This window comes from Meleagris gallopavo, chromosome 3 (genome assembly GCF_905368555.1).
Source record: "Meleagris gallopavo chromosome 3, MGAL_WU_HG_1.1, whole genome shotgun sequence".
NCBI lineage: Eukaryota > Metazoa > Chordata > Aves > Galliformes > Phasianidae > Meleagris > Meleagris gallopavo.
The window spans coordinates 93,380,374-93,403,529 of NC_139406.1; the positions used below are offsets into that span (position 1 = coordinate 93,380,374).

Here is a 23,156-nt window from a genome sequence, read left to right on the forward strand (position 1 = left end):
ATGAAGTGGAAGGGACATTATGCGAAGGAATGAAGACGAGGAATCTGAAGCTGGCATGCATGAGATCTTTATTGAGAGAAAGACACGGAAAGGAAGGATCCACTTGGTGATCGCCAAGTGGAAAGAGCACAATTTGAAGTGCAAAGACAGAAGAAAGATACTGCGCTCATGTTTCCAAGCAGCATGGTCTGAAGTTGTTCCATCCTTGCTTGTTTCATTCCATGGAAAGAGGAGCCATGGCTGGTGAACCCTTGGGCCATAGGTGACACAGAGACGTGAGGTCAGTGCGTGAGGCGCCTTGCAGGGTGCAGGTGGTTGGTGTGAGGGTGTGGGCGCAGGCCCTTAGCAGGGGTAGCGGGCTCTGCCGCCGTTGAAGCAGCCCAGGCCTCCGAAGCCGAAGCCGCCGGAGGAGATGGCCACTCCCTGGGCGCTGAGGGCGCTGCCCACGGCAGCTGATGAGGAGGATCCGACGGCGGTGTTCTGGGGGAAGGAGCTGAGGATGGGTCCCGGCAGGGTGACCACCACGGTGGAGGGCTGGATGACGACCTGGGAGTCCTGGCACTGCCTGACACAGGGCTCGTTGCAGCTGTTAGCCAGCGGGGTGGGTCCGCAGGGGCGGCAGAGGTCGTAGCAGGACATGGCTGTGGGGTGGAGGGTACCTGAAAGAGAGGGTGTTGGGTGAGTGGAGGGAGTTGATGGTATGGGAAGCAATGCTGTTCCGTTCCCAAGCGGCAGGGAGGTATGGTTTGGGGTTATGGGGAGCATGACAGAAGAGGTGGAAAGGCTGCAGAGTTTGTGGTCAGAGGGGAATGGAGAGCAAAGCCAGGTGGGGTGGCCAAAGAAGGTCTGCTGGGGGTGCAGCTCACCTGGAAGAGCACAGAGCAGAAGGCGACAGGAGAGTGGTGTGAGGGAGCGAGGCACAGGGCCGGCTTTTATGCTGCTGTGTGAGTGCCTGAGGGCCTGGAGAGAGCCTCTGCGCATGGCAGCACTGTGCAGAACGCTGCTGTTGCATGCCCAACCCTGAGAAGTCATGAGGTGGGGTGTCATTGTCTTCCCACAACACTTCCTTTTCATTTCCCTGTGTTGTGGATTTGATCCTTTGGCCCTGTCAGCATCTTTGAGTGTGACTGGAGTGTTGAGGAAGGCGCATCTCGTGGCAGGGGTTGGAAGGCTTGTCCAAAGCTCTGCAGGAGTGATGTGGTCTCCTCAGTGATGCCATCGTGTGCTAGTCATGCAGTCGTGTTTGTGGCCAGAAATTTAGTTATTTAGACTAAGTAAGTATGGAAGAAATTCTTGTCTCTGGTGCTGGTGAGGTCCTGGCACAGGCTACCCAGTCAACTTGTATGTTCTTCATTCCTGGGGGCATTCAATGCCAGGTTCCTCATGCTTACCAGTGGACTGTTAAGGATCTCCTCTCAATGCTGCATGCTACTCTTGGTTCACGTAGTGTTGCTTGTCATCTGTTATGTGTTGTTCTTCCAGCAATTCTGCCTTTTTGCGTCCTTGAGGACGTGTCCATTTGGCACTGGCGGCATGTTCCAGGTGCGAATACTGGAGGGCAGAGGAGGGATTTGGCATGTTTGTGTTTGAGTATGCGGAAGATTCTGTGTCAAAAGCACAGAACAGGAGTCAGCGAGGTCACGGCTCGGCACTTGTGCAATCTGGTTTGTGCCTTTGTTGTTAGAGGAGTTCCCAATTCCAAGCAGCCGTGGAAACCTGGTCTGGCCATTCAGGGTATCCCAGATCGGAGAAGTTGGCATTTGTTTTCATGAGCTGATTACCCATCTAGTTCAGCAAGGGATCCTAATAGGCCTACTTTCTAAGGACTTCTGCAAAGATTTTCATTGGTTTTCCCCATATGCTTCTGGAGACAATGTCTAGCACATATATATAGGCAAAGACAGAAAGCGTTGAGTGAACCGTTGCGTCACAAGTCCAACTCCACGGCTTTTTTCAAATGTGGTTGTGCACCAGAGGGCAGTGGGCATGGAACAGGCTTCCGAAGTCAGTGCAGAAGCACTATGGCTGCTGGATTTCAAGAAACATTGGGCAATGCCTTCAGATGTAGCATTTAATTTTTAAGGAGTGCGTTGTTGAAGCATGAGTTGGACTCAGTTATCCCTGGGGGTCCCTTCCAACATCCTTGGGTACTGTCTGATCCCACTGCATTTGTTCCCTCCCTGAGCTCGTTGCAGCTGGTTAGCCAGCCTTTAGCTCTTGTCTTCCCCAGTGGGTGTGCTGCGTGGCTGGCTGGATGCCCCTTGATGTTGGAAGGCTGTAGCTGGAGAAAGGAGGCTGCGTGTTTTGTGCCGTGCCTGTGTGGGGCCCTTTTTGGAGGTTTCCAAGCAGGCAGGAGAGGGCTGTTTGTGAGAGCAGGATGCTGTGCTGTCACAGCTGGTTCAGTGCTAGCAAGCTCTGTGGTGTCAGGAGTCCTGCCATGGTTGCCAAATGGTGGCACTGGCCACTGCATTATAATGCCATTTTCTGGGGCTCCCACATTCGCGGAATGGATTTTGGTGCAGATGCTTTGGTTTGCTAGATGGGGGTCTGCTGGGCTGGTTGGTGAGATGTGGGATGAGCGGTGAGGATGAGGAGAGGCAGAGTGTGAGTGGGTCTGTCAGGAAGTGCAGCCTGGTGCAACAGGGTGCTTGGGTTGAGTGTCAAGGAGCACGGCTATTTTCCTGCCCTGTGTTTGTTGTTCATCAAGAGGATTTGGCAGTTTCCTCGGGGAGCTCCGTGGGCGCAGTCTGTCCTGGGCTGCAGACCTGAGGTGGCAGTGATGAGATTTGCATCCCGAAGGCTAAATTCATTGGTTGTCCTGTCCCTGGTGAAGAGATTGTTTTCCAGATTGTCATAGAGGAAAAGAGTGCTTTGCTTTGAGGGAAACAGGGAGATTCTACGTAAGTCGAAGGACCTGTTTGGTTGCACCCATGAATTGGTAGTGTCTGATGTGTCGGCCATGCTGATATCAATTGTCTTAGAAAGATGACGGAAATGAGGAGCGAAGGTGTGAGGAAGCACAGGCTGGTTGGCCTGACGTTAGTCAGTGGGAAGGAGGTGAAGGAAATCCTCCCGGAAAGTACTGCCAAACACAGATTGGCTAAGAAATGGTGGGAATGGAGAGCCTGGATATACACCCCCAGCTGAGTTTCTTCAAGGCGGAAGCGACCATCTTTGATCCGGGGGAGGTGCAGTGCCAGTTGATGAGTTTGCCTTTAGGAAAGGCTTTGAGGCTTCCTCCCATGACATGCTGGTAGGCAAACTGTGAGCAGTCTGCTGAGGTAAGTTTGCACTGAGGTGTCCTTCAAAGTGTCTGAACGCAGGGGTCTGTTGGTCTGAGGCGAGTGGCCCGGAGTCCAGATGTGGTGAGTTCCTAGCTGTATAGGCCAAGAGTGGAAAGTGAAGCCAATGCTGTTTGGTATCTTCATTAAGAGCCTGCGTGAAGGGACTGGAATCGATTATGGACAGGCTGCAATTCCTGACTGGGCTTGAGTAGGGCCATTGTACTATAGGAGGTAAAGAAAATACTGGTAAGAGAAATGATTCTGTGACCATGTTTGTTGTAACCATGAGAGAATCCTGCCTGGGAAGAGAAGAAATGGAGTGTGTGCTGAGCCAGAGAAGTTGTACGAGCGAGCATGGGCAGAAGGGCCTCAAAGTGGCCAAGAATTTATTAGTGTAGGCGTTGATAAGTTCTTATGTCACGAAGGCTATGTGCTAGCTACCAAAGCTCTTGTGAGTGACATGGTTGCAAGAGGAGGTCTCGGAGCCCACTGGTAGCAGACATGACGGTTTCTAATGCCGTGTCTTTGTAGTGGATGAAGTGGAAGGGGCATCACGCGGAGGAATGGAGAGGAGGAATCTGAAGCTGGCATGCATGAGATCTTTATTGAGGAAAAGACACGGAAAGGAAGGATCCACTTGGTGATCGCCAAGTGGAAAGAGCACAATTTCAGCTGCAAAGACAGAAGGAAGTTACTGCACTCATGTTCCCAGGCAGCATGGTCTGAGGCTGTTCCCTGCTTGCTTGTTTTCTGCCATGAAAAGAGGAGCCATGGCTGGTGAGCCCTTGGGCCATAGGTGACACAGAGACGTGAGGTCAGTGCGTGAGGCACCTTGCAGGGTGCAGGTGGTTGGTGTGAGGGTGTGGGCGCAGGCCCTTAGCAGGGGTAGCGGGCTCTGCCGCCGTTGAAGCAGCCCAGGCCTCCGAAGCCGAAGCCGCCGGAGGAGATGGCCACTCCCTGGGCGTTGAGGGCGCTGCCCACGGCAGCTGATGAGGAGGATCCGACGGCGGTGTTCTGGGGGAAGGAGCTGAGGATGGGTCCCGGCAGGGTGACCAGCACGGCGGGAGGCTGGATGACGACCTGGGAGTCCTGGCACTGCCTGACACAGGGCTCGTTGCAGCTGTTAGCCAGCGGGGTGGGTCCCCCACTGCAGGGGCGGCAGAGGTCGTAGCAGGACATGGCTGTGGGGTGGAGGGTCCCTGGAAGAGGGAATGTTGAGTAAAGAGAGGATGTTGAGGGGGGAGGGAAGCAATGCCGTTGGGTACCAAGGCAGCAGGGTGGCCTGGTTTAGGGTTGTGGGGAGCATGACAGAGAGGAGGTAGAAGGGCTGCTGAGGTTTGAGCAGAGGCGGTATGGAGAATTTGGCCAGGTGGGGTGGCGAAAGGAGGTCAGTGGGGGCTGCAGGCTCACCTGGAAGAGCACAGAGCAGAAGACGACAGGAGAGTGGTGTGAGGGAGCGAGGCACAGGGCCGGCTTTTATGCTGCTGTGTGAGTGCCTGAGGGCTTGGAGAGAGCCTCTGCGCATGGCAGCACTGTGCTGAACGCTGCTGTTGCATGCCCAACCCTGAGAAGTCATGAGGTGGGGTGTCATTGTCTTCCCACAACACCTCCTTTTCATTTCCTTGTGTTGTGGATTTGATCCTTTGACCCTGTCGGCATCTTTGAGTGTGACTGGAGTGTTGAGGAAGGCGCATCTCGTGGCAGATGTTGGAAGGCTTGTCCAAAGCTTTGCAGGAGTGATGTGGTCTCCTCAGTGATGCCATCGTGTGCTACTCATGCAGTCGTGTTTGTGGCCACTTTATGAGGTGCAGACCCCATTCCAGGCATCCTTAGAGGGCTGTTCTGTGATTCCCAGGTGCGTTTGGCTTGAGACGCTGCTAGTTGCACTGCGCTGCGCTCCCTGCCTGCCTTCGACTTAATTTGCTTTCCTTGAGCTTAGTCGTTGTCTTGTGCATTGGGTGTGTTGTGTCAACATGTTGGTTCCCCTTTTGCTTTGAAAACTGTGTTCTGGAGAAAGGAGGGGTCCTTTCCTGGACCTTTGTGTGTTAATGGGTGATGCAGCCATGAGCCACTTCATGACATCTTCTGGAGAAGACGGAAGAAAGTAGAAAGAGGGGCTGTTCAACTGGATGTGCCTAGGTGTGTGAGGCCTGCTGGGTGTCACCCAGGAATGCAGAGGGAGCTGTGCGGAGTGGGTCTGGAGAAGGGCCACAAAGCAGATCAAATGGCTGGAGTCCATTTAGTGTGAAGAAAGGCTGATGGAGTTGGGCTTGTTCAGCCTGGAGAAGAGTTGGCTCCAGGGAGATCTGAGTGTGGCCTTGCAGTACTTGAAGGGAGCTTACAAACAGGAGGGGAACCAACTTTATACATGCCTGATAGCAGTAGGACATTTTAATGGGAAGAGTAGAAAATTAATTTAGATGTAAGGAAGAAATTCTTGACTCAGGCAGTGTACGGATCTGGTACAGGCTGCCCATTCATCTTGTGGATTCTTCATCTTCGGTGGCATAGCAGGCCTGCCTGGACAGGGCCCTGGTCAGCACGCTCTTTGGGGCTGCATCAGCCCACAGAAGGGATGGTGGTTAAGTTCTCCTCCAAACCTCCACCACTGTGTGATTGTGTGATTGTCTGATTTAAGCTGGTCGCCCATGGTGCGCTCATCTAGAAGCTGAACCAGCATGGGTGAGACAAGTGGAGAGCGAGGTGGACTGACAGCAGCTGGCTGAAGGCCTGGGCCCAGAGCCTTGTGATGGAGGGCACCAAGTGTAGTTGGAGGCAAGTTCCTGATGTTTCCCCCTAAGCGGAGTGTTAAGGATCTCTTGTCTGGGACCCATCTGATCTTCCATCCCGTGGAATTGTGCGTTATGTGGTATGAGCTGTTTTTCCAGCAAGTCTGTCTTTCTGCATCCTTTTCTTGAGGACGTGCCCATTTTGCAGCGGCGGCACCTTTCAAGTGAGTGCATTGGAAGCCAAAGGAGCGATGTTGCACCTTCGTGTCACGGCACGCGGAAGTAGTGGCCAGAGCACAGAAGATGAGCAGTGTTGACAGTGAGGTCATGGCTTGGCACTTGTGCGGTGCGGTTTGTGTGTGTGTTGTTAGAGGAGCTGGCAGTTCCAAAGAGCCGTGGAAGCCTGGTCTGGGCATTCGAGGTACCCTGCTCTGGAGACGATGGCACATTCTTTTATGAGAGCATCAACCATTTAGTTCAAGAAGCGAACCTAGTGGGTATAATGTCTATGAACTTGAGCAAAGATTTTCATGCTGTTTGACTCCGTATCCCTCTGGTGATAACGCCCAGCACATCTCTAGACAAATACACGATGTGTTGAGTGAACTGTTGGCCCCAAAGTCCAACTCCCATGCTTTTTTCCAATGTGGTTACATCAGGCAGGTGTCCAGTCGGCTGTGGGATTCTCCAGAGCTCCATTTCTGAGTCTGTTCTGTTCTATGTTGTACTGAGTGGTCTGGATGCGGGGCTCGGTTGCGCAGCATGTAAGAAGTTTGTGGATTGCAGTAAGTAGGGAGGAGCAGTTGACCCTGTCAGGAATAGGGAGGCCTTGGAGAGAACTGTTGAGAGACCAGCGGGCTGGGCCGTCACCAATGGCCTGAAGTTGAAGAAGAGGACGTGCTGGATTCTGCACCTGACTCCAGAATGCCCTGGCCATTTGAGGATTTGAGCAGGAGAGAGTGAAAAGCAGCTCCAGCCCAAGCGGTCTTGAGGTTGTGGCTGATGGCCAGATGAATCTGAATCAGCAGTGTGCCCTGGCAGCCAACAGGGCTGACTGTAGCCTGGGGTGCATTGAGCCCTGCACTGGAATTGAGACAGGGAAGGGCCTGTCCCACTCTGCTTTGTGCTGCTCCATCCTCACCTCAAACCTTGTGTTTAGCTTTGACTTCAACAACACAAAAAGGATGTGAAACTATTGAGTAGTTTCCAAAGGAGGACTACAAAGAGTCCTGGTGTAGAGTCTGGAGGAACTCAGGTTGCATGGTTTGTTCTATCAAGTGGAGACTGAGGGGAGGCTGAGGTGCTCTTAATAGTGGCTTAATGTAGAGGTCTGGTGGTCTGAGACGAGTGACACGGAGTCCTGAAGTGGTGAGTTCAGAGTTGTAGAGGCCAAGACTGGGAAGCAAATGAAAGGGAAGTGAACAGAAGGACGTTCAGTGTCTTCACTAAAAGCCTGGGCGCGGGGAGTGGACCTGACTTTGGACAGCCTGCTGTTCCTGCCTGGGCTTGAGCGGGGCCGCTGTAGTGAAATCAAGAAATCAAGACGATACTGATGAAGGAAAGATTCTGTGACCATATTTGTTGTAAGTAGGAGAAAATCTTGCCTGGGAGGAAAAGGAATCAAGTGTGCACTGACCGAGAGATGTTGTATGAGAGAGCACAGGCAGAAGAGCCCTTTGAGGGCCAAGACTGCATCAGTGTAGGAGTATATATAACTTATAATGTGATGAAGGCCATCTGCTAGGCACCAAAGCTCTTGTGTGTGACAAGAGGAGGTCTGTGGCCCTCTTGTAGCAGACATGACGGTTTGCAGTGCCGTGTCTTTGTAATGGGTGAAGTGGAAGGGACATTATGCAAAGGAATGAAGAAGAGGAATCTGAGGCTGACATGCATAAGATCTTTATTGAGAGAAACACACGAAAAGAAAGGATCCACTTGGTGATCGCCAAGTGGAAAGAGCACAATTTAAGCTGCAAAGAAAGAAGAAAGTTACTGCACTCATGTTTCCAAGCAGCATGGTCTGAAGTTGTTCCATCCTTCTCTGTTTCATTCCATGAAAAGAGGAGCCATGGCTGGTGAGCTCTTGGGCCATAGGTGACACAGAGACGTGAGGTCAGTGCGTGAGGCGCCTTGCAGGGTGCAGGTGGTTGGTGTGAGGGTGTGGGCGCAGGCCCTTAGCAGGGGTAGCGGGCTCTGCCGCCGTTGAAGCAGCCCAGGCCTCCGAAGCCGAAGCCGCCGGAGGAGATGGCCACTCCCTGGGCGCTGAGGGCGCTGCCCACGGCAGCTGATGAGGAGGATCCGACGGCGGTGTTCTGGGGGAAGGAGCTGAGGATGGGTCCCGGCAGGGTGACCACCACGGTGGAGGGCTGGATGACGACCTGGGAGTCCTGGCACTGCCTGACACAGGGCTCGTTGCAGCTGTTAGCCAGCGGGGTGGGTCCGCAGGGGCGGCAGAGGTCGTAGCAGGACATGGCTGTGGGATGGAGGGTACCTGAAAGAAAGGGTGTTGGGTGAGTGGAGGGAGTTGAGGGTATGGGAAGCAATGCTGTTCCGTTCCCAAGCGGCAGGGAGGTATGGTTTGGGATTATGGGGAGCATGACAGAAGAGGTGGAAAGGCTGCAGAGTTTGTGGTCAGAGGGGAATGGAGAGCAAAGCCAGGTGATGTGGCCAAAGAAGGCAGCTGGGGGTGCAGCTCACCTGGAAGAGCACAGAGCAGAAGACGACAGGAGAGTGGTGTGAGGGAGCGAGGCACAGGGCCGGCTTTTATGCTGCTGTGTGAGTGCCTGAGGGCCTGGAGAGAGCCTCTGCGCATGGCAGCACTGTGCAGAACGCTGCTGTTGCATGCCCAACCCAGAGAAGTCATGAGGTGGGGTGTCATTGTCTTCCCACAACACTTCCTTTTCATTTCCTTGTGTTGTGGATTTGATCCTTTGACCCTGTCGGCATCTTTGGGTGTGACTGGAGTGTTGAGGAAGGCGCATCTCGTGGCAGGTGTTGGAAGGCTTGTCCAAAGCTCTGCAGGAGTGATGTGGTCTCCTCAGTGATGCCATCGTGTGCTACTCATGCAGTCGTGTTTGTGGCCACTTTGTGAGGTGCAGACCCCATTCCAGGCATCCTTAGAGGGCTGTTCTGTGATTCCCAGGTGCGTTTGGCTTGAGACGCTGCTAGTTGCACTGCGCTGCGCTCCCTGCCTGCCTTCGACTTAATTTGCTTTCCTTGAGCTTAGTCGTTGTCTTGTGCATTGGGTGTGTTGTGTCAACATGTTGGTTCCCCTTTTGCTTTGAAAACTGTGTTCTGGAGAAAGGAGGCAGCCTGTCTTGTGTTGTTTCACAAGCGTTGGGCCATGCAAGGTGGTTTTAGTATATTTAGAGAGAGGAGGGCAATTTGTGGAGTTGAGATTTTGGGGTCCTTTCCTGGACCTTTGTGTGTTAATGGGTGATGCAGCCATGAGCCACTTCATGACATCTTCTGGAGAAGACGGAAGAAAGTAGAAAGAGGGGCTGTTCAACTGGATGTGCCTAGGTGTGTGAGGCCTGCTGGGTGTCACCCAGGAATGCAGAGGGAGCTGTGCGGAGTGGGTTCGGAGGAGGGCCACAAAGGAGATCAAATGGCTGGAGTCCATTTACTGTGAAGAAGGGCTGATGGAGTGGGATTTGTTCAGCCTGGAGAAGAGTTGGCTCCAGGGAGATGTGAGTGTGGCCTTGCAGTACTTGAAGGGAGCTTACAAACAGGAGGGGAACCAACTTTATACATGCCTGATAGCAGTAGGACATTTTAATGGGAAGAGTAGAAAATTAATTTACATGTAAGGAAGAAATTCTTGACTCAGGCAGTGTACGGATCTGGTACAGGCTGCCCATTCATCTTGTGGATTCTTCATCTTCGGTGGCATAGCAGGCCTGCCTGGACAGGGCCCTGGTCAGCACTCTCTTTGGGGCTGCATCAGCCCACAGGAGGGATGGTGGTTAAGTTCTCCTCCAAACCTCCACCACTGTGTGATTGTGTGATTGTCTGATTTAAGCTGGTCTCCCATGGTGCGCTCATCTAGAAGCTGAACCAGCATGGGTGAGACAAGTGGAGAGCGAGGTGGACTGACAGCAGCTGGCTGAAGGCCTGGGCCCAGAGCCTTGTGATGGAGGGCACCAAGTGTAGTTGGAGGCAAGTTCCTGATGTTTCCCCCTAAGCGGAGTGTTAAGGATCTCTTGTCTGGGACCAAGCTGATCTTCCATCCCGTGGAATTGTGCGTTATGTGGTATGAGCTGTTTTTCCAGCAAGTCTGTCTTTCTGCATCCTTTTCTTGAGGACGTGCCCATTTTGCAGCGGCGGCACCTTTCAAGTGAGTGCATTGGAAGCCAAAGGAGCGATGTTGCACCTTCGTGTCACGGCACGCGGAAGTAGTGGCCAGAGCACAGAAGATGAGCAGTGTTGACAGTGAGGTCATGGCTTGGCACTTGTGCGGTGTGGTTTGTGTGTGTGTTGTTAGAGGAGCTGGCAGTTCCAAAGAGCCGTGGAAGCCTGGTCTGGGCATTCGAGGTACCCTGCTCTGTAGACGATGGCACATTCTTTTATGAGAGCATCAACCATTTAGTTCAAGAAGCGAACCTAGTGGGTATAATGTCTATGAACTTGAGCAAAGATTTTCATGCTGTTTGACTCCGTATCCCTCTGGTGATAACGCCCAGCACATCTCTAGACAAATACACGATGTGTTGAGTGAACTGTTGGCCCCAAAGTCCAACTCCCATGCTTTTTTCCAATGTGGTTACATCAGGCAGGTGTCCAGTCGGCTGTGGGATTCTCCAGAGCTCCATTTCTGAGTCTGTTCTGTTCTATGTTGTACTGAGTGGTCTGGATGAGGGGCTCGGTTGCGCAGCATGTAAGAAGTTTGTGGATTGCAGTAAGTAGGGAGGAGCAGTTGACCCTGTCAGGAATAGGGAGGCCTTGGAGAGAACTGTTCAGAGACCAGCGGGCTGGGCCGTCACCAATGGCCTGAAGTTGAAGAAGAGGACGTGCTGGATTCTGCACCTGATTCCAGAATGCCCTGGCCATTTGAGGATTTGGGTAGGAGAGAGTGAAAAGCAGCTCCAGCCCAAGCGGTCTTGAGGTTGTGGCTGATGGCCAGATGAATCTGAGTCAGCAGTGTGCCCTGGCAGCCAACAGGGCTGACTGTAGCCTGGGGTGCATTGAGCCCTGCACTGGAATTGAGACAGGGAAGGGCCTGTCCCGCTCTGCTTTGTGCTGCTCCATCCTCACCTCAAACCTTGTGTTTAGCTTTGACTTCAACAACACAAAAAGGATGTGAAACTATTGAGTAGTTTCCAAAGGAGGACTACAAAGAGTCCTGGTGTAGAGTCTGGAGGAACTCAGGTTGCATGGTTTGTTCTATCAAGTGGAGACTGAGGGGAGGCCGAGGTGCTCTTAATAGTGGCTTAATGTAGAGGTCTGGTGGTCTGAGACGAGTGACACGGAGTCCTGAAGTGGTGAGTTCAGAGTTGTAGAGGCCAAGACTGGGAAGCGAATGAAAGGGAAGTGAACAGAAGGACGTTCAGTGTCTTCACTAAAAGCCTGGGTGCAGGGAGTGGACCTGACTTTGGACAGCCTGCTGTTCCTGCCTGGGCTTGAGCGGGGCCGCTGTAGTGAAATCAAGAAATCAAGACGATACTGATGAAGGAAAGATTCTGTGACCATATTTGTTGTAAATAGGAGAAAATCTTGCCTGGGAGGAAAAGGAATCAAGTGTGCACTGACCGAGAGATGTTGTATGAGAGAGCACAGGCAGAAGAGCCCTTTGAGGGCCAAGACTGCATCAGTGTAGGAGTATATATAACTTATAATGTGATGAAGGCCATCTGCTAGGCACCAAAGCTCTTGTGTGTGGCAAGAGGAGGTCTGTGGCCATCTTGTAGCAGACATGACGGTTTGCAGTGCCGTGTCTTTGTAATGGGTGAAGTGGAAGGGACATTATGTGAAGGAATGAAGAAGAGGAATCTGAGGCTGACATGCATGAGATCTTTATTGAGAGAAACACATGAAAAGGAAGGATCCACTTGGTGATCGCCAAGTGGAAAGAGCACAATTTGAAGTGCAAAGGCAGAAGGAAGTTACTGTGCAGATGTTCCCAGGCAGCATGGTCTGAGGCTGTTCCCTGCTTGCTTGTTTTATGCTATGAAAAGAGGAGTCATGGCTGGTGAGCCCTTGGGCCATAGGTGACACAGAGACGTGAGGTCAGTGCGTGAGGCGCCTTGCAGGGTGCAGGTGTTTGGTGTGAGGGTGTGGGCGCAGGCCCTTAGCGGGGGTAGCGGGCTCTGCCGCCGTTGAAGCAGCCCAGGCCTCCGAAGCCGAAGCCGCCGGAGGAGATGGCCACTCCCTGGGCGTCGAGGGCGCTGCCCACGGCAGCTGATGAGGAGGATCCGACGGCGGTGTTCTGGGGGAAGGAGCTGAGGATGGGTCCCGGCAGGGTGACCACCACGGTGGAGGGCTGGATGACGACCTGGGAGTCCTGGCACTGCCTGACACAGGGCTCGTTGCAGCTGTTAGCCAGCGGGGTGGGTCCCCCACTGCAGGGACGGCAGAGGTCGTAGCAGGACATGGCTGTGGGGTGGAGGGTACCTGAAAGAAAGGGTGTTGGGTGAGTGGAGGGAATTGAGGGTATGGGAAGCAATGCTGTTCCGTTCCCAAGCGGCAGGGAGGTATGGTTTGGGATTATGGGGAGCATGACAGAAGAGGTGGAAAGGCTACAGAGTTTGTGGTCAGAGGGGAATGGAGAGCAAAGCCAGGTGGGGTGGCCAAAGGAGGGCAGCTGGGGGTGCAGCTCACCTGGAAGAGCACAGAGCAGAAGACGACAGGAGAGTGGTGTGAGGGAGCGAGGCACAGGGCCGGCTTTTATGCTGCTGTGTGAGTGCCTGAGGGCCTGGAGAGAGCCTCTGCGCATGGCAGCACTGTGCAGAACGCTGCAGTTGCATGCCCAACCCAGCGAAGTCATGAGGTGGGGTGTCATTGTCTTCCCACAACACTTCCTTTTCATTTCCTTGTGTTGTGGATTTGATCCTTTGACCCTGTCGGCATCTTTGGGTGTGACTGGAGTGTTGAGGAAGGCGCATCTCGTGGCAGGTGTTGGAAGGCTTGTCCAAAGCTCTGCAGGAGTGATGTGGTCTCCTCAGTGATGCCATCGTGTGCTAGTCATGCAGTCGTGTTTGTGGCCAGAAATTTAGTTATCTAAACTAAGTAAGTATGGAAGAAATTCTTGACTCGGGTGCTGGTGAAGTCCTGGCACAGGCTGCCCAGTGAACTTGTGCGTTCCTCAACCCTGGGGACATTCAAGGCCAGGTTCCTCATGCTTACCTGTGGACTGTTAAGGATCTCCTCTCAATGCTGCATGCTACTCTTGCTTCACGTAGTGTTGCTTGTCATCTGTTATGTGTTGTTCTTCCAGCAAGTTTGCCTTTTTGCGTCCTTGAGGACGTGTCCATTTGGCACTGGCAGCGTGTTCCAGGTGCGAATACTGGAGGGCAGAGGAGGGATTTGGCATGTTTGTGTTTGAGTATGCGGAAGATTCTGTGTCGAAAGCACAGAACAGGAGTTAGCGAGGTCACGGCTCGGCACTTGTGCAATCTGGTTTGTGCCTTTGTTGTTAGAGGAGTTCCCAATTCCAAGCAGCCGTGGAAACCTGGTCTGGCCATTCAGGGTATCCCAGATCGGAGAAGTTGGCATTTGTTTTCATGAGCTGATTACCCATCTAGTTCAGCAAGGGATCCTAATAGACCTACTTTCTAAGGACTTCTGCAAAGATTTTCATTGGTTCTCTCCGTATGGTTCTGGAGAAAACGTCTAGCACATACATATAGGCAAAGACAGAAAGCGTTGAGTGAACTGTTGGCTTACAAGTCCAACTCCACGGCTTTTTTCAAATGTGGTTGTGCACCAGAGGGCAATGGGCATGGAACAGGCTTCCGAAGTCAGTGCAGAAGCACTATGGCTGCTGGATTTCAAGAAACATTGGGCAATGCCTTCAGATGTAGCATTTAATTTTTAAGGAGTGCATTGTGGAGGCATGAGTTGGACTCAGTTATCCTTGGGGGTCCCTTCCAACATCCTTGGGTATTGTCTGATCCCACTGCATGTGTTCCCTCCCGGAGCTCGTTGCAGCTGGTTAGCCAGCCTTTAGCTCTTGTCTTCCCCAGTGGGTGTGCTGCGTGGCTGGCTGGATGCCCCTTGATGTTGGAAGGCTGTAGCTGGAGAAAGGAGGCTGCGTGTTTTGTGCCGTGCCTGTGTGGGGCCCTTTTTGGAGGTTTCCAAGCAGGCGGGAGAGGGCTGTTTGTGAGAGCAGGATGCTGTCCTGTCACAGCTGGTTCAGTGCTAGCAAGCTCTGTGGTGTTAGGAGTCCTGCCATGGTTGCCAAATGGTGGCACTGGCCACTGCATTATAATGCCATTTTCTGGGGCTCCCACATTCGTGGAATGGATTTTGGTGCAGATGCTTTGGTTTGCTAGATGGGGGTCTGCTGGGCTGGTTGGTGAGATGTGGGATGAGCGGTGAGGATGAGGAGAGGCAGAGTGTGAGTGGGTGTGTCAGGAAGTGCAGCCTGGTGCAACAGGGTGCTTGGGTTGAGTGTCAAGGAGCACGGCTATTTTCCTGCCCTGCGTTTGTTGTTCATCAAGAGGATTTGGCAGTTTCCTCGGGGTGCTCCGTGGGCGCAGTCTGTCCTGGGCTGCAGACCTGAGGTGGCAGTGATGAGATTTGCATCCCGAAGGCTAAATTCATTGGTTGTCCTGTCCCTGGTGAAGAGATTGTTTTCCAGATTGTCATAAAGGAAAAGAGTGCTTTGCTTTGAGGGAAACAGGGAGATTCTACGTAAGTCGAAGGACCTGTTTGGTTGCACCCATGAATTGGTAGTGTCTGATGTGTCGGCCATGCTGATATCAATTGTCTTAGAAAGATGACGGAAATGAGGAGCGAAGGTGTGAGGAAGCACAGGCTGGTTGGCCTGACGTTAGTCAGTGGGAAGGAGGTGAAGGAAATCCTCCCGGAAAGTACTGCCAAACACAGATTGGCTAAGAAATGGTGGGAATGGAGAGCCTGGATATACACCCCCAGCTGAGTTTCTTCAAGGCGGAAGCGACCATCTTTGATCCGGGGGAGGTGCAGTGCCAGTTGATGAGTTTGCCTTTAGGAAAGGCTTTGAGGCTTCCTCCCATGACATGCTGGTAGGCAAACTGTGAGCAGTCTGCTGAGGTAAGTTTGCACTGAGGTGTCCTTCAAAGTGTCTGAACGCAGGGGTCTGTTGGTCTGAGGCGAGTGGCCCGGAGTCCAGATGTGGTGAGTTCCTAGCTGTATAGGCCAAGAGTGGAAAGTGAAGCCAATGCTGTTTGGTATCTTCATTAAGAGCCTGCGTGAAGGGACTGGAATCGATTATGGACAGGCTGCAATTCCTGACTGGGCTTGAGTAGGGCCATTGTACTATAGGAGGTAAAGAAAATACTGGTAAGAGAAATGATTCTGTGACCATGTTTGTTGTAACCATGAGAGAATCCTGCCTGGGAAGAGAAGAAATGGAGTGTGTGCTGAGCCAGAGAAGTTGTACGAGCGAGCATGGGCAGAAGGGCCTCAAAGTGGCCAAGAATTTATTAGTGTAGGCGTTGATAAGTTCTTATGTCACGAAGGCTATGTGCTAGCTACCAAAGCTCTTGTGAGTGACATGGTTGCAAGAGGAGGTCTCGGAGCCCTCTTGTAGCAGACATGACGGTTTCTAATGCCGTGTCTTTGTAGTGGATGAAGTGGAAGGGGCATCACGCGGAGGAATGGAGAGGAGGAATCTGAAGCTGGCATGCATGAGATCTTTATTGAGGAAAAGACACGGAAAGGAAGGATCCACTTGGTGATCGCCAAGTGGAAAGAGCACAATTTAAGCTGCAAAGACAGAAGGAAGTTACTGCACACATGTTCCCAGGCAGCATGGTCTGAGGCTGTTCCCTGCTTGCTTGTTTTCTGCCATGAAAAGAGGAGTAATGGCTGGTGAGCCCTTGGGCCATAGGTGACACAGAGACGTGAGGTCAGTGCGTGAGGCACCTTGCAGGGTGCAGGTGGTTGGTGTGAGGGTGTGGGCGCAGGCCCTTAGCAGGGGTAGCGGGCTCTGCCGCCATTGAAGCAGCCCAGGCCTCCGAAGCCGAAGCCGCCGGAGGAGATGGCCACTCCCTGGGCGTCGAGGGCGCTGCCCACGGCAGCTGATGAGGAGGATCCGACGGCGGTGTTCTGGGGGAAGGAGCTGAGGATGGGTCCCGGCAGGGTGACCACCACGGTGGAGGGCTGGATGACGACCTGGGAGTCCTGGCACTGCCTGACACAGGGCTCGTTGCAGCTGTTAGCCAGTGGGGTGGGTCCGCAGGGGCGGCAGAGGTCGTAGCAGGACATGGCTGTGGGGTGGAGGGTCCCTGGAAGAGGGAATGTTGAGAAAAGAGAGGGTGTTGAGGGGGGTGGGAAGCAATGCCGTTGGGTACCAAGGCAGCAGGTTGGCCTGGTTTAGGGTTGTGGGGAGCATGACAGAGAGGAGGTAGAAGGGCTGCGGAGGTTTGAGCAGGGGCAGTATGGAGAATTTGGTCAGGTGGGGTGGCCAAAGGAGGTCAGTGGGGGCTGCAGGCTCACCTGGAAGAGCACAGAGCAGAAGGCAGCAGGAGAGTGGTGTGAGGGAGCGAGGCACAGGGCCGGCTTTTATGCTGCTGTGTGAGTGCCTGAGGGCTTGGAGAGAGCCTCTGCGCATGGCAGCATTGTATGCAGTGAGCAGCTCTTGCGTTCCAGAACCATGCCAGTCATGAGGTGGGGGTGTGTCATTGTCTTCCCACAGCTCTCCCTTTTCATTTCCTTGTGTTGTGGATTTGATCCTTTGACCTTGTCGGCAATTTTTAAGGGAAAATGAGTATTTTGTGGGATTTATATGGAAGGTGTGTCTCATGATGGTGGTTGGAAGATGCATCTAAGGCATGGGAGAGTTGTTGTCTCAGGAGTGCGGTCACTGGGTAGCATTGATGTTGGGTGGTTTGTGTCTGCACTGAGTGGTGAGGATCCCATTTCACAGCATCTTTGTCAGTCTGCTGTGGGCTTCCCAAGCGTGTCTGGCATGAGACCCTATTACTTGTGTTGCTTTTGCTCCCTGCTTGCTTTCATCCCATTTCCCTTTCCATGTGCTTTGCCCTTCTCTTTCCCATTGGGTGTGCTGCCTTGACAGCTGATTGGTTCCCTTTTTGCTATCAAGGTTTTATTTGCGAACTGTTTTCCTGGGTGTTCTGTGCTCTAGTTTCAGCTTAGGGCTCTGTGTGGGGATTGTAGCTTATTTAGGCAGAGGAGGGCTGTTTGTGAGGGCAGGACACAGTCCTCTCAGGCCTCGTTGAGAGGTAGCAAACCCTGAGCAGAACGGGAGGATGTTGGAGTGGAAGGCTGAAGCAGACGCTATGAGATCATTGTTGAGTTGAATGTCAGTTGACCTCAATGAAAATTGAGTTTCTCAAAGGCATGGCCTTTGATGGTTTCCATGAGGATTTGAAGATTCCATAGGGAAACTGGAAGCATCCATGCTACATGGGGATGCAGCCATGAGCTGCTCCAGGCCACGTGGTCAAGGACATGGCTGAAGGATGCAGGATGTAGAATCGTAGAAGCATAGAATCCAAGGGTTGGAAAGGACCTACAAGATCATCTAGTCCAACTGTCCTCCCACCACCATTGCTACCACGAGCCACTAAACCATATCTCATGCCGCCATTCAGCTGAGGTGAGTGCTTTGTGTCTTGCTGCTGAGGTGAACAGTGCTTGTTGCCAAAGGAGATGAAGAGAAGTAGGGTGGACGTGCCCAAAGGCTGTGAGATGGGCCTGGTTCTATGCATGAACGATGAGGGAGCCATGAGATGTCCTTGCAAGGGTGACATCATTTGTTTTAGAAAGGTCACAGTGCCTGGGAGGGGCTTCTGATGTGCGGGACAGAGCTCGTAGCCCTGCTGTCTTGAAGGAGATGGAAGAAGGAAGAGTGGCAAAGGAGATATTTGTTTAAGTGACCTGTGCTGCTGGGCAAGTGAAGAGCAAATCCGGGAATGTGTTTTTGCAGATGCAAGAGGAAGAAGAACATGATGGGGAGTGCTCAATGTGGATAACTGTCACGGGATTGACTGAGACTGGCTAAGAAGTGGTGGGAATAGAAAGCACAAAAGGGCAAACTACCTGTGTTTTTCTACACTGAAGTGACCAGCTTTGCGCATAAGAGGGTGCAGTGAGTTTGCCTTTACAAAAGGCCTTGATGTTTCCTCCCAGGGTGTGCTCATAGGCAAACTCTCAGTGATCTTTACAGGTTAACGGATGCTGAGGTGGTCTATAAAGTGGCTGAAGGCAGGGGTCTGGTGGTCTGAGGTGAGTGACACAGAGTCCTGATGTGGTGAGTTCGTAGTAGTTTCGTCCAAGCCTGGGGAGTGAGGCCAGTGCTGTTGAGTATCTTCATAAAAAGCCTGGGTGATGAGACTGGACCTGACTGTGGACAGCCTGCTATTCCTGAGTGGGCTTGGGCAGTGCAGTGGTACTATCTGACTTTGTTTGTACAAGTGTAGATAATATGTGATGAGAAGAATGCCATCTGCAAGCCAGCGATGCTCTTGTAAGAGACATGGCACCGAGAGGAGGTCGTGGGGCCCATTTGGACCCAACACGTTCCTTTCTAGAGCCATGTCTTTGTATTGGTTGAAGTGGAAAGAGCATTAATCAAAGGAATGGAGAGGAGAAATCTGAAGATGACATGCATGAGTTCTTTATTGAGAGAAACACATGAAAAGGAAGGATCCACTTGGTGATCGCCAAGTGGAAAGAGCACAATTTGAAGTGCAAAGGCAGAAGAAAGTTACTGCACACATGTTCCCAGGCAGCATGGTCTGAAGTTGTTCCATCCTTCTCTGTTTCATTCCATGAAAAGAGGAGTCATGGCTGGTGAGCCCTTGGGCCATGGGTGGCACAGAGGTGCCTCCTGAGTGCGTGAGGCGCCTTGCAGGGTGCAGGTGTTTGGTGTGAGGGTGTGGGCGCCGGCCCTTAGCAGGGGTAGCGGGCTCTGCCGCCGTTGAAGCAGCCCAGGCCTCCGAAGCCGAAGCCGCCGGAGGAGATGGCCACTCCCTGGGCGTTGAGGGCGCTGCCCACGGCAGCTGATGAGGAGGATCCGACGGCGGTGTTCTGGGGGAAGGAGCTGAGGATGGGTCCCGGCAGGGTGACCACCACGGTGGAGGGCTGGATGACGACTTGGGAGTCCTGGCACTGCCTGACACAGGGCTCGTTGCAGCTGTTAGCCAGCGGGGTGGGTCCCCCACTGCAGGGGCGGCAGAGGTCGTAGCAGGACATGGCTGTGGGGTGGAGGGTACCTGAAAGAAAGGGTGTTGGGTGAGTGGAGGGAGTTGATGGTATGGGAAGCAATGCTGTTCCGTTCCCAAGCGGCAGGGAGGTATGGTTTGGTGTTGTGGGGAGCATGACAGAAGAGGTGGAAAGGCTGCAGACTTTGTGGTCAGAGGGGAAGGGCGAGCAAAGCCAGGTGGGGTGGCCAAAGGAGGGCAGCGGGGGGTGCAGCTCACCTGGAAGAGCACAGAGCAGAAGACGACAGGAGAGTGGTGTGAGGGAGCAAGGCACAGGGCTGGCTTTTATGCTGCTGTGTGAGTGCCTGAGGGCTTGGAGAGAGCCTCTGCGCATGGCAGCACTGTGCAGAATGCTGCTGTTGCATGCCCAACCCAGAGAAGTCATGAGGTGGGGTGTCATTGTCTTCCCACAACACTTCCTTTTCATTTCCTTGTGTTGTGGATTTGATCCTTTGACCCTGTCGGCATCTTTGGGTGTGACTGGAGTGTTGAGGAAGGCGCATCTCATGGCAGGTGTTGGTAGGCTTGTCCAAAGCTTTGCAGGAGTGATGTGGTCTCCTCAGTGATGCCATCGTGTGCTACTCATGCAGTCGTGTTTGTGGCCACTTTGTGAGGTGCCGACCCCATTCCAGGCATCCTTAGAGGGCTGTTCTGTGATTCCCAGGTGCGTTTGGCTTGAGACGCTGCTAGTTGCACTGCGCTGCGCTCCCTGCCTGCCTTCGACTTAATTTGCTTTCCTTGAGCTTAGTCGTTGTCTTGTGCATTGGGTGTGTTGTGTCAACATGTTGGTTCCCCTTTTGCTTTGAAAACTGTGTTCTGGAGAAAGGAGGGGTCCTTTCCTGGACCTTTGTGTGTTAATGGGTGATGCAGCCATGAGCCACTTCATGACATCTTCTGGAGAAGACGGAAGAAAGTAGAAAGAGGGGCTGTTCAACTGGATGTGCCTAGGTGTGTGAGGCCTGCTGAGTGTCACCCAGGAATGCAGAGGGAGCTGTGCGGAGTGGGTTCGGAGGAGGGCCACAAAGGAGATCAAATGGCTGGAGTCCATTTAGTGTGAAGAAAGGCTGATGGAAGTTGGACTTGTTCAGCCTGGAGAAGAGTTGGCTCCAGGGAGATGTGAGTGTGGCCTTGCAGTACTTGAAGGGAGCTTACATGCAGGAGGGGAAGCAACTTTTTACAGGGTCTGATTGCAGTAGGACATTTTAATGGGAAGAGTAGAAATTTTGTTATCTGAACTAAGTAAGTAAGGAAGAAATTCTTGACTCGGATACTGGTGAAGTCCTGGCACAGGCTGCCCAGTGAACTTGTGCGTTCCTGAACCCTGGGGGCATTCAAGGCCAGGTTCCTCATGCTTTCCTGTGGACTTTTAAGGATCTCCTCTCAATACTGCGTGCTACTCTTGCATCCCGTAGTGTTGCTTGTCATCAGTTATGTGTTGTTCTTCCAGCAATTCTGCCTTTTTGCGTCCTTGAGGACGTGTCCATTTGGCACTGGCGGTATGTTCCAGGTGCGAATACTGGAGGGCAGAGGAGGGATTTGGCATGTTTGTGTTTGAGTATGCGGAAGATTCTGTGTCGAAAGCACAGAACAGGAGTTAGCGAGGTCACGGCTCGGCACTTGTGCAATCTGGTTTGTGCCTTTGTTGTTAGAGGAGTTCCCAATTCCAAGCAGCCGTGGAAACCTGGTCTGGCCATTCAGGGTATCCCAGATCGGAGAAGTTGGCATTTGTTTTCATGAGCTGATTACCCATCTAGTTCAGCAAGGGATCCTAATAGACCTACATTCTAAGGACTTCTGCAAAGATTTTCATTGGTTTTTCTCCATATGCTTCTGGAGACAATGTCTAGCACATATATATAGGCAAAGACAGAAAGCGTTGAGTGAACCGTTGGCTCACAAGTCCAACTCCACGGCTTTTTTCAAATGTGGTTGTGCACCAGAGGGCAGTGGCATGAAACAGGCTTCCGAAGTCAGTGCAGAAGCACTATGGCTGCTGGATTTCAAGAAACATTGGGCAATGCCTTCAGATGTAGCATTTAATTTTTAAGGAGTGCGTTGTTGAAGCATGAGTTGGACTCAGTTATCCCTGGGGGTCCCTTCCAACATCCTTGGGTACTGTCTGATCCCACTGCATTTGTTCCCTCCCGGAGCTCGTTGCAGCTGGTTAGCCAGCCTTTAGCTCTTGTCTTCCCCAGTGGGTGTGCTGCGTGGCTGGCTGGATGCCTCTTGATGTTGGAAGGCTGTAGCTGGAGAAAGGAGGCTGCGTGTTTTGTGCCGTGCCTGTGTGGGGCCCTTTTTGGAGGTTTCCAAGCAGGCAGGAGAGGGCTGTTTGTGAGAGCAGGATGCTGTCCTGTCACAGCTGGTTCAGTGCTAGCAAGCTCTGTGGTGTCAGGAGTCCTGCCATGGTTGCCAAATGGTGGCACTGGCCACTGCATTATAATGCCATTTTCTGGGGCTCCCACATTCGCGGAATGGATTTTGGTGCAGATGCTTTGGTTTGCTAGATGGGGGTCTGCTGGGCTGGTTGGTGAGATGTGGGATGAGCGGTGAGGATGAGGAGAGGCAGAGTGTGAGTGGGTCTGTCAGGAAGTGCAGCCTGGTGCAACAGGGTGCTTGGGTTGAGTGTCAAGGAGCACGGCTATTTTCCTGCCCTGCGTTTGTTGTTCATCAAGAGGATTTGGCAGTTTCCTCGGGGAGCTCCGTGGGCGCAGTCTGTCCTGGGCTGCAGACCTGAGGTGGCAGTGATGAGATTTGCATCCCGAAGGCTAAATTCATTGGTTGTCCTGTCCCTGGTGAAGAGATTGTTTTCCAGATTGTCTTAGAGGAAAAGAGTGCTTTGCTTTGAGGGAAACAGGGAGATTCTACGTAAGTCGAAGGACCTGTTTGGTTGCACCCATGAATTGGTAGTGTCTGATGTGTCGGCCATGCTGATATCAATTGTCTTAGAAAGATGACGGAAATGAGGAGCGAAGGTGTGAGGAAGCACAGGCTGGTTGGCCTGACGTTAGTCAGTGGGAAGGAGGTGAAGGAAATCCTCCCGGAAAGTACTGCCAAACACAGATTGGCTAAGAAATGGTGGGAATGGAGAGCCTGGATATACACCCCCAGCTGAGTTTCTTCAAGGCGGAAGCGACCATCTTTGATCCGGGGGAGGTGCAGTGCCAGTTGATGAGTTTGCCTTTAGGAAAGGCTTTGAGGCTTCCTCCCATGACATGCTGGTAGGCAAACTGTGAGCAGTCTGCTGAGGTAAGTTTGCACTGAGGTGTCCTTCAAAGTGTCTGAACGCAGGGGTCTGTTGGTCTGAGGCGAGTGGCCCGGAGTCCAGATGTGGTGAGTTCCTAGCTGTATAGGCCAAGAGTGGAAAGTGAAGCCAATGCTGTTTGGTATCTTCATTAAGAGCCTGCGTGAAGGGACTGGAATCGATTATGGACAGGCTGCAATTCCTGACTGGGCTTGAGTAGGGCCATTGTACTATAGGAGGTAAAGAAAATACTGGTAAGAGAAATGATTCTGTGACCATGTTTGTTGTAACCATGAGAGAATCCTGCCTGGGAAGAGAAGAAATGGAGTGTGTGCTGAGCCAGAGAAGTTGTACGAGCGAGCATGGGCAGAAGGGCCTCAAAGTGGCCAAGAATTTATTAGTGTAGGCGTTGATAAGTTCTTATGTCACGAAGGCTATGTGCTAGCTACCAAAGCTCTTGTGAGTGACATGGTTGCAAGAGGAGGTCTCGGAGCCCTCTTGTAGCAGACATGACGGTTTCTAATGCCGTGTCTTT

The 23,156-nt window shown here is 52.6% G+C and overlaps 5 protein-coding genes across 7 annotated transcripts; all 5 read right to left on the reverse strand.

Annotated features, from left to right (window-relative positions):
* Nucleotides 1–342: 342 nt before the first annotated feature.
* On the reverse strand, nt 343–4,815 carry LOC109364485 (feather keratin 1-like). 3 transcript variants are annotated; one of them, XM_085219945.1, is made up of 2 exons: nt 4,207–4,463; nt 343–406 (listed from the first exon to the last, which is right to left on the reverse strand). In XM_085219945.1, the coding sequence occupies exons 1-2, from the start codon at nt 4,461–4,463 to the stop codon at nt 343–345; spliced, it is 321 nt and encodes a 106-aa protein (XP_085076071.1). The 3 variants fall into 3 exon arrangements, with proteins under 3 accessions (XP_085076071.1, XP_085076073.1, XP_085076072.1); XM_085219947.1 differs by lacking the exon at nt 4,207–4,463 and adding an exon at nt 867–990 and having other exon boundaries at nt 343–659; XM_085219946.1 differs by lacking the exon at nt 343–406 and adding an exon at nt 4,695–4,815 and having other exon boundaries at nt 4,161–4,483.
* Nucleotides 4,816–8,187: 3,372 nt separating this feature from the next.
* On the reverse strand, nt 8,188–8,834 carry LOC100543202 (feather keratin 1-like). Its single transcript, XM_085219948.1, has 2 exons — nt 8,711–8,834; nt 8,188–8,504 (listed from the first exon to the last, which is right to left on the reverse strand). Exons 1-2 carry the CDS (start codon nt 8,823–8,825, stop codon nt 8,188–8,190), a joined length of 432 nt encoding a protein of 143 aa, XP_085076074.1. The 5' UTR covers nt 8,826–8,834.
* Nucleotides 8,835–12,299: 3,465 nt separating this feature from the next.
* On the reverse strand, nt 12,300–12,953 carry LOC104910490 (feather keratin 1-like). The gene is made up of 2 exons (XM_085219985.1): nt 12,830–12,953; nt 12,300–12,622 (listed from the first exon to the last, which is right to left on the reverse strand). Exons 1-2 carry the CDS (start codon nt 12,942–12,944, stop codon nt 12,300–12,302), a joined length of 438 nt encoding a protein of 145 aa, XP_085076111.1. The 5' UTR covers nt 12,945–12,953.
* Nucleotides 12,954–16,123: 3,170 nt separating this feature from the next.
* LOC146544814 (feather keratin 1-like) lies at nt 16,124–16,772 on the reverse strand. The gene is made up of 2 exons (XM_085219949.1): nt 16,652–16,772; nt 16,124–16,440 (listed from the first exon to the last, which is right to left on the reverse strand). The coding sequence occupies exons 1-2, from the start codon at nt 16,764–16,766 to the stop codon at nt 16,124–16,126; spliced, it is 432 nt and encodes a 143-aa protein (XP_085076075.1). The 5' UTR covers nt 16,767–16,772.
* Nucleotides 16,773–19,069: 2,297 nt separating this feature from the next.
* Nucleotides 19,070–19,714, reverse strand: LOC100543359 (feather keratin 1-like). Its single transcript, XM_085219950.1, has 2 exons — nt 19,600–19,714; nt 19,070–19,392 (listed from the first exon to the last, which is right to left on the reverse strand). The coding sequence occupies exons 1-2, from the start codon at nt 19,712–19,714 to the stop codon at nt 19,070–19,072; spliced, it is 438 nt and encodes a 145-aa protein (XP_085076076.1).
* Between the last annotated feature and the right edge of the window lie 3,442 nt (nt 19,715–23,156).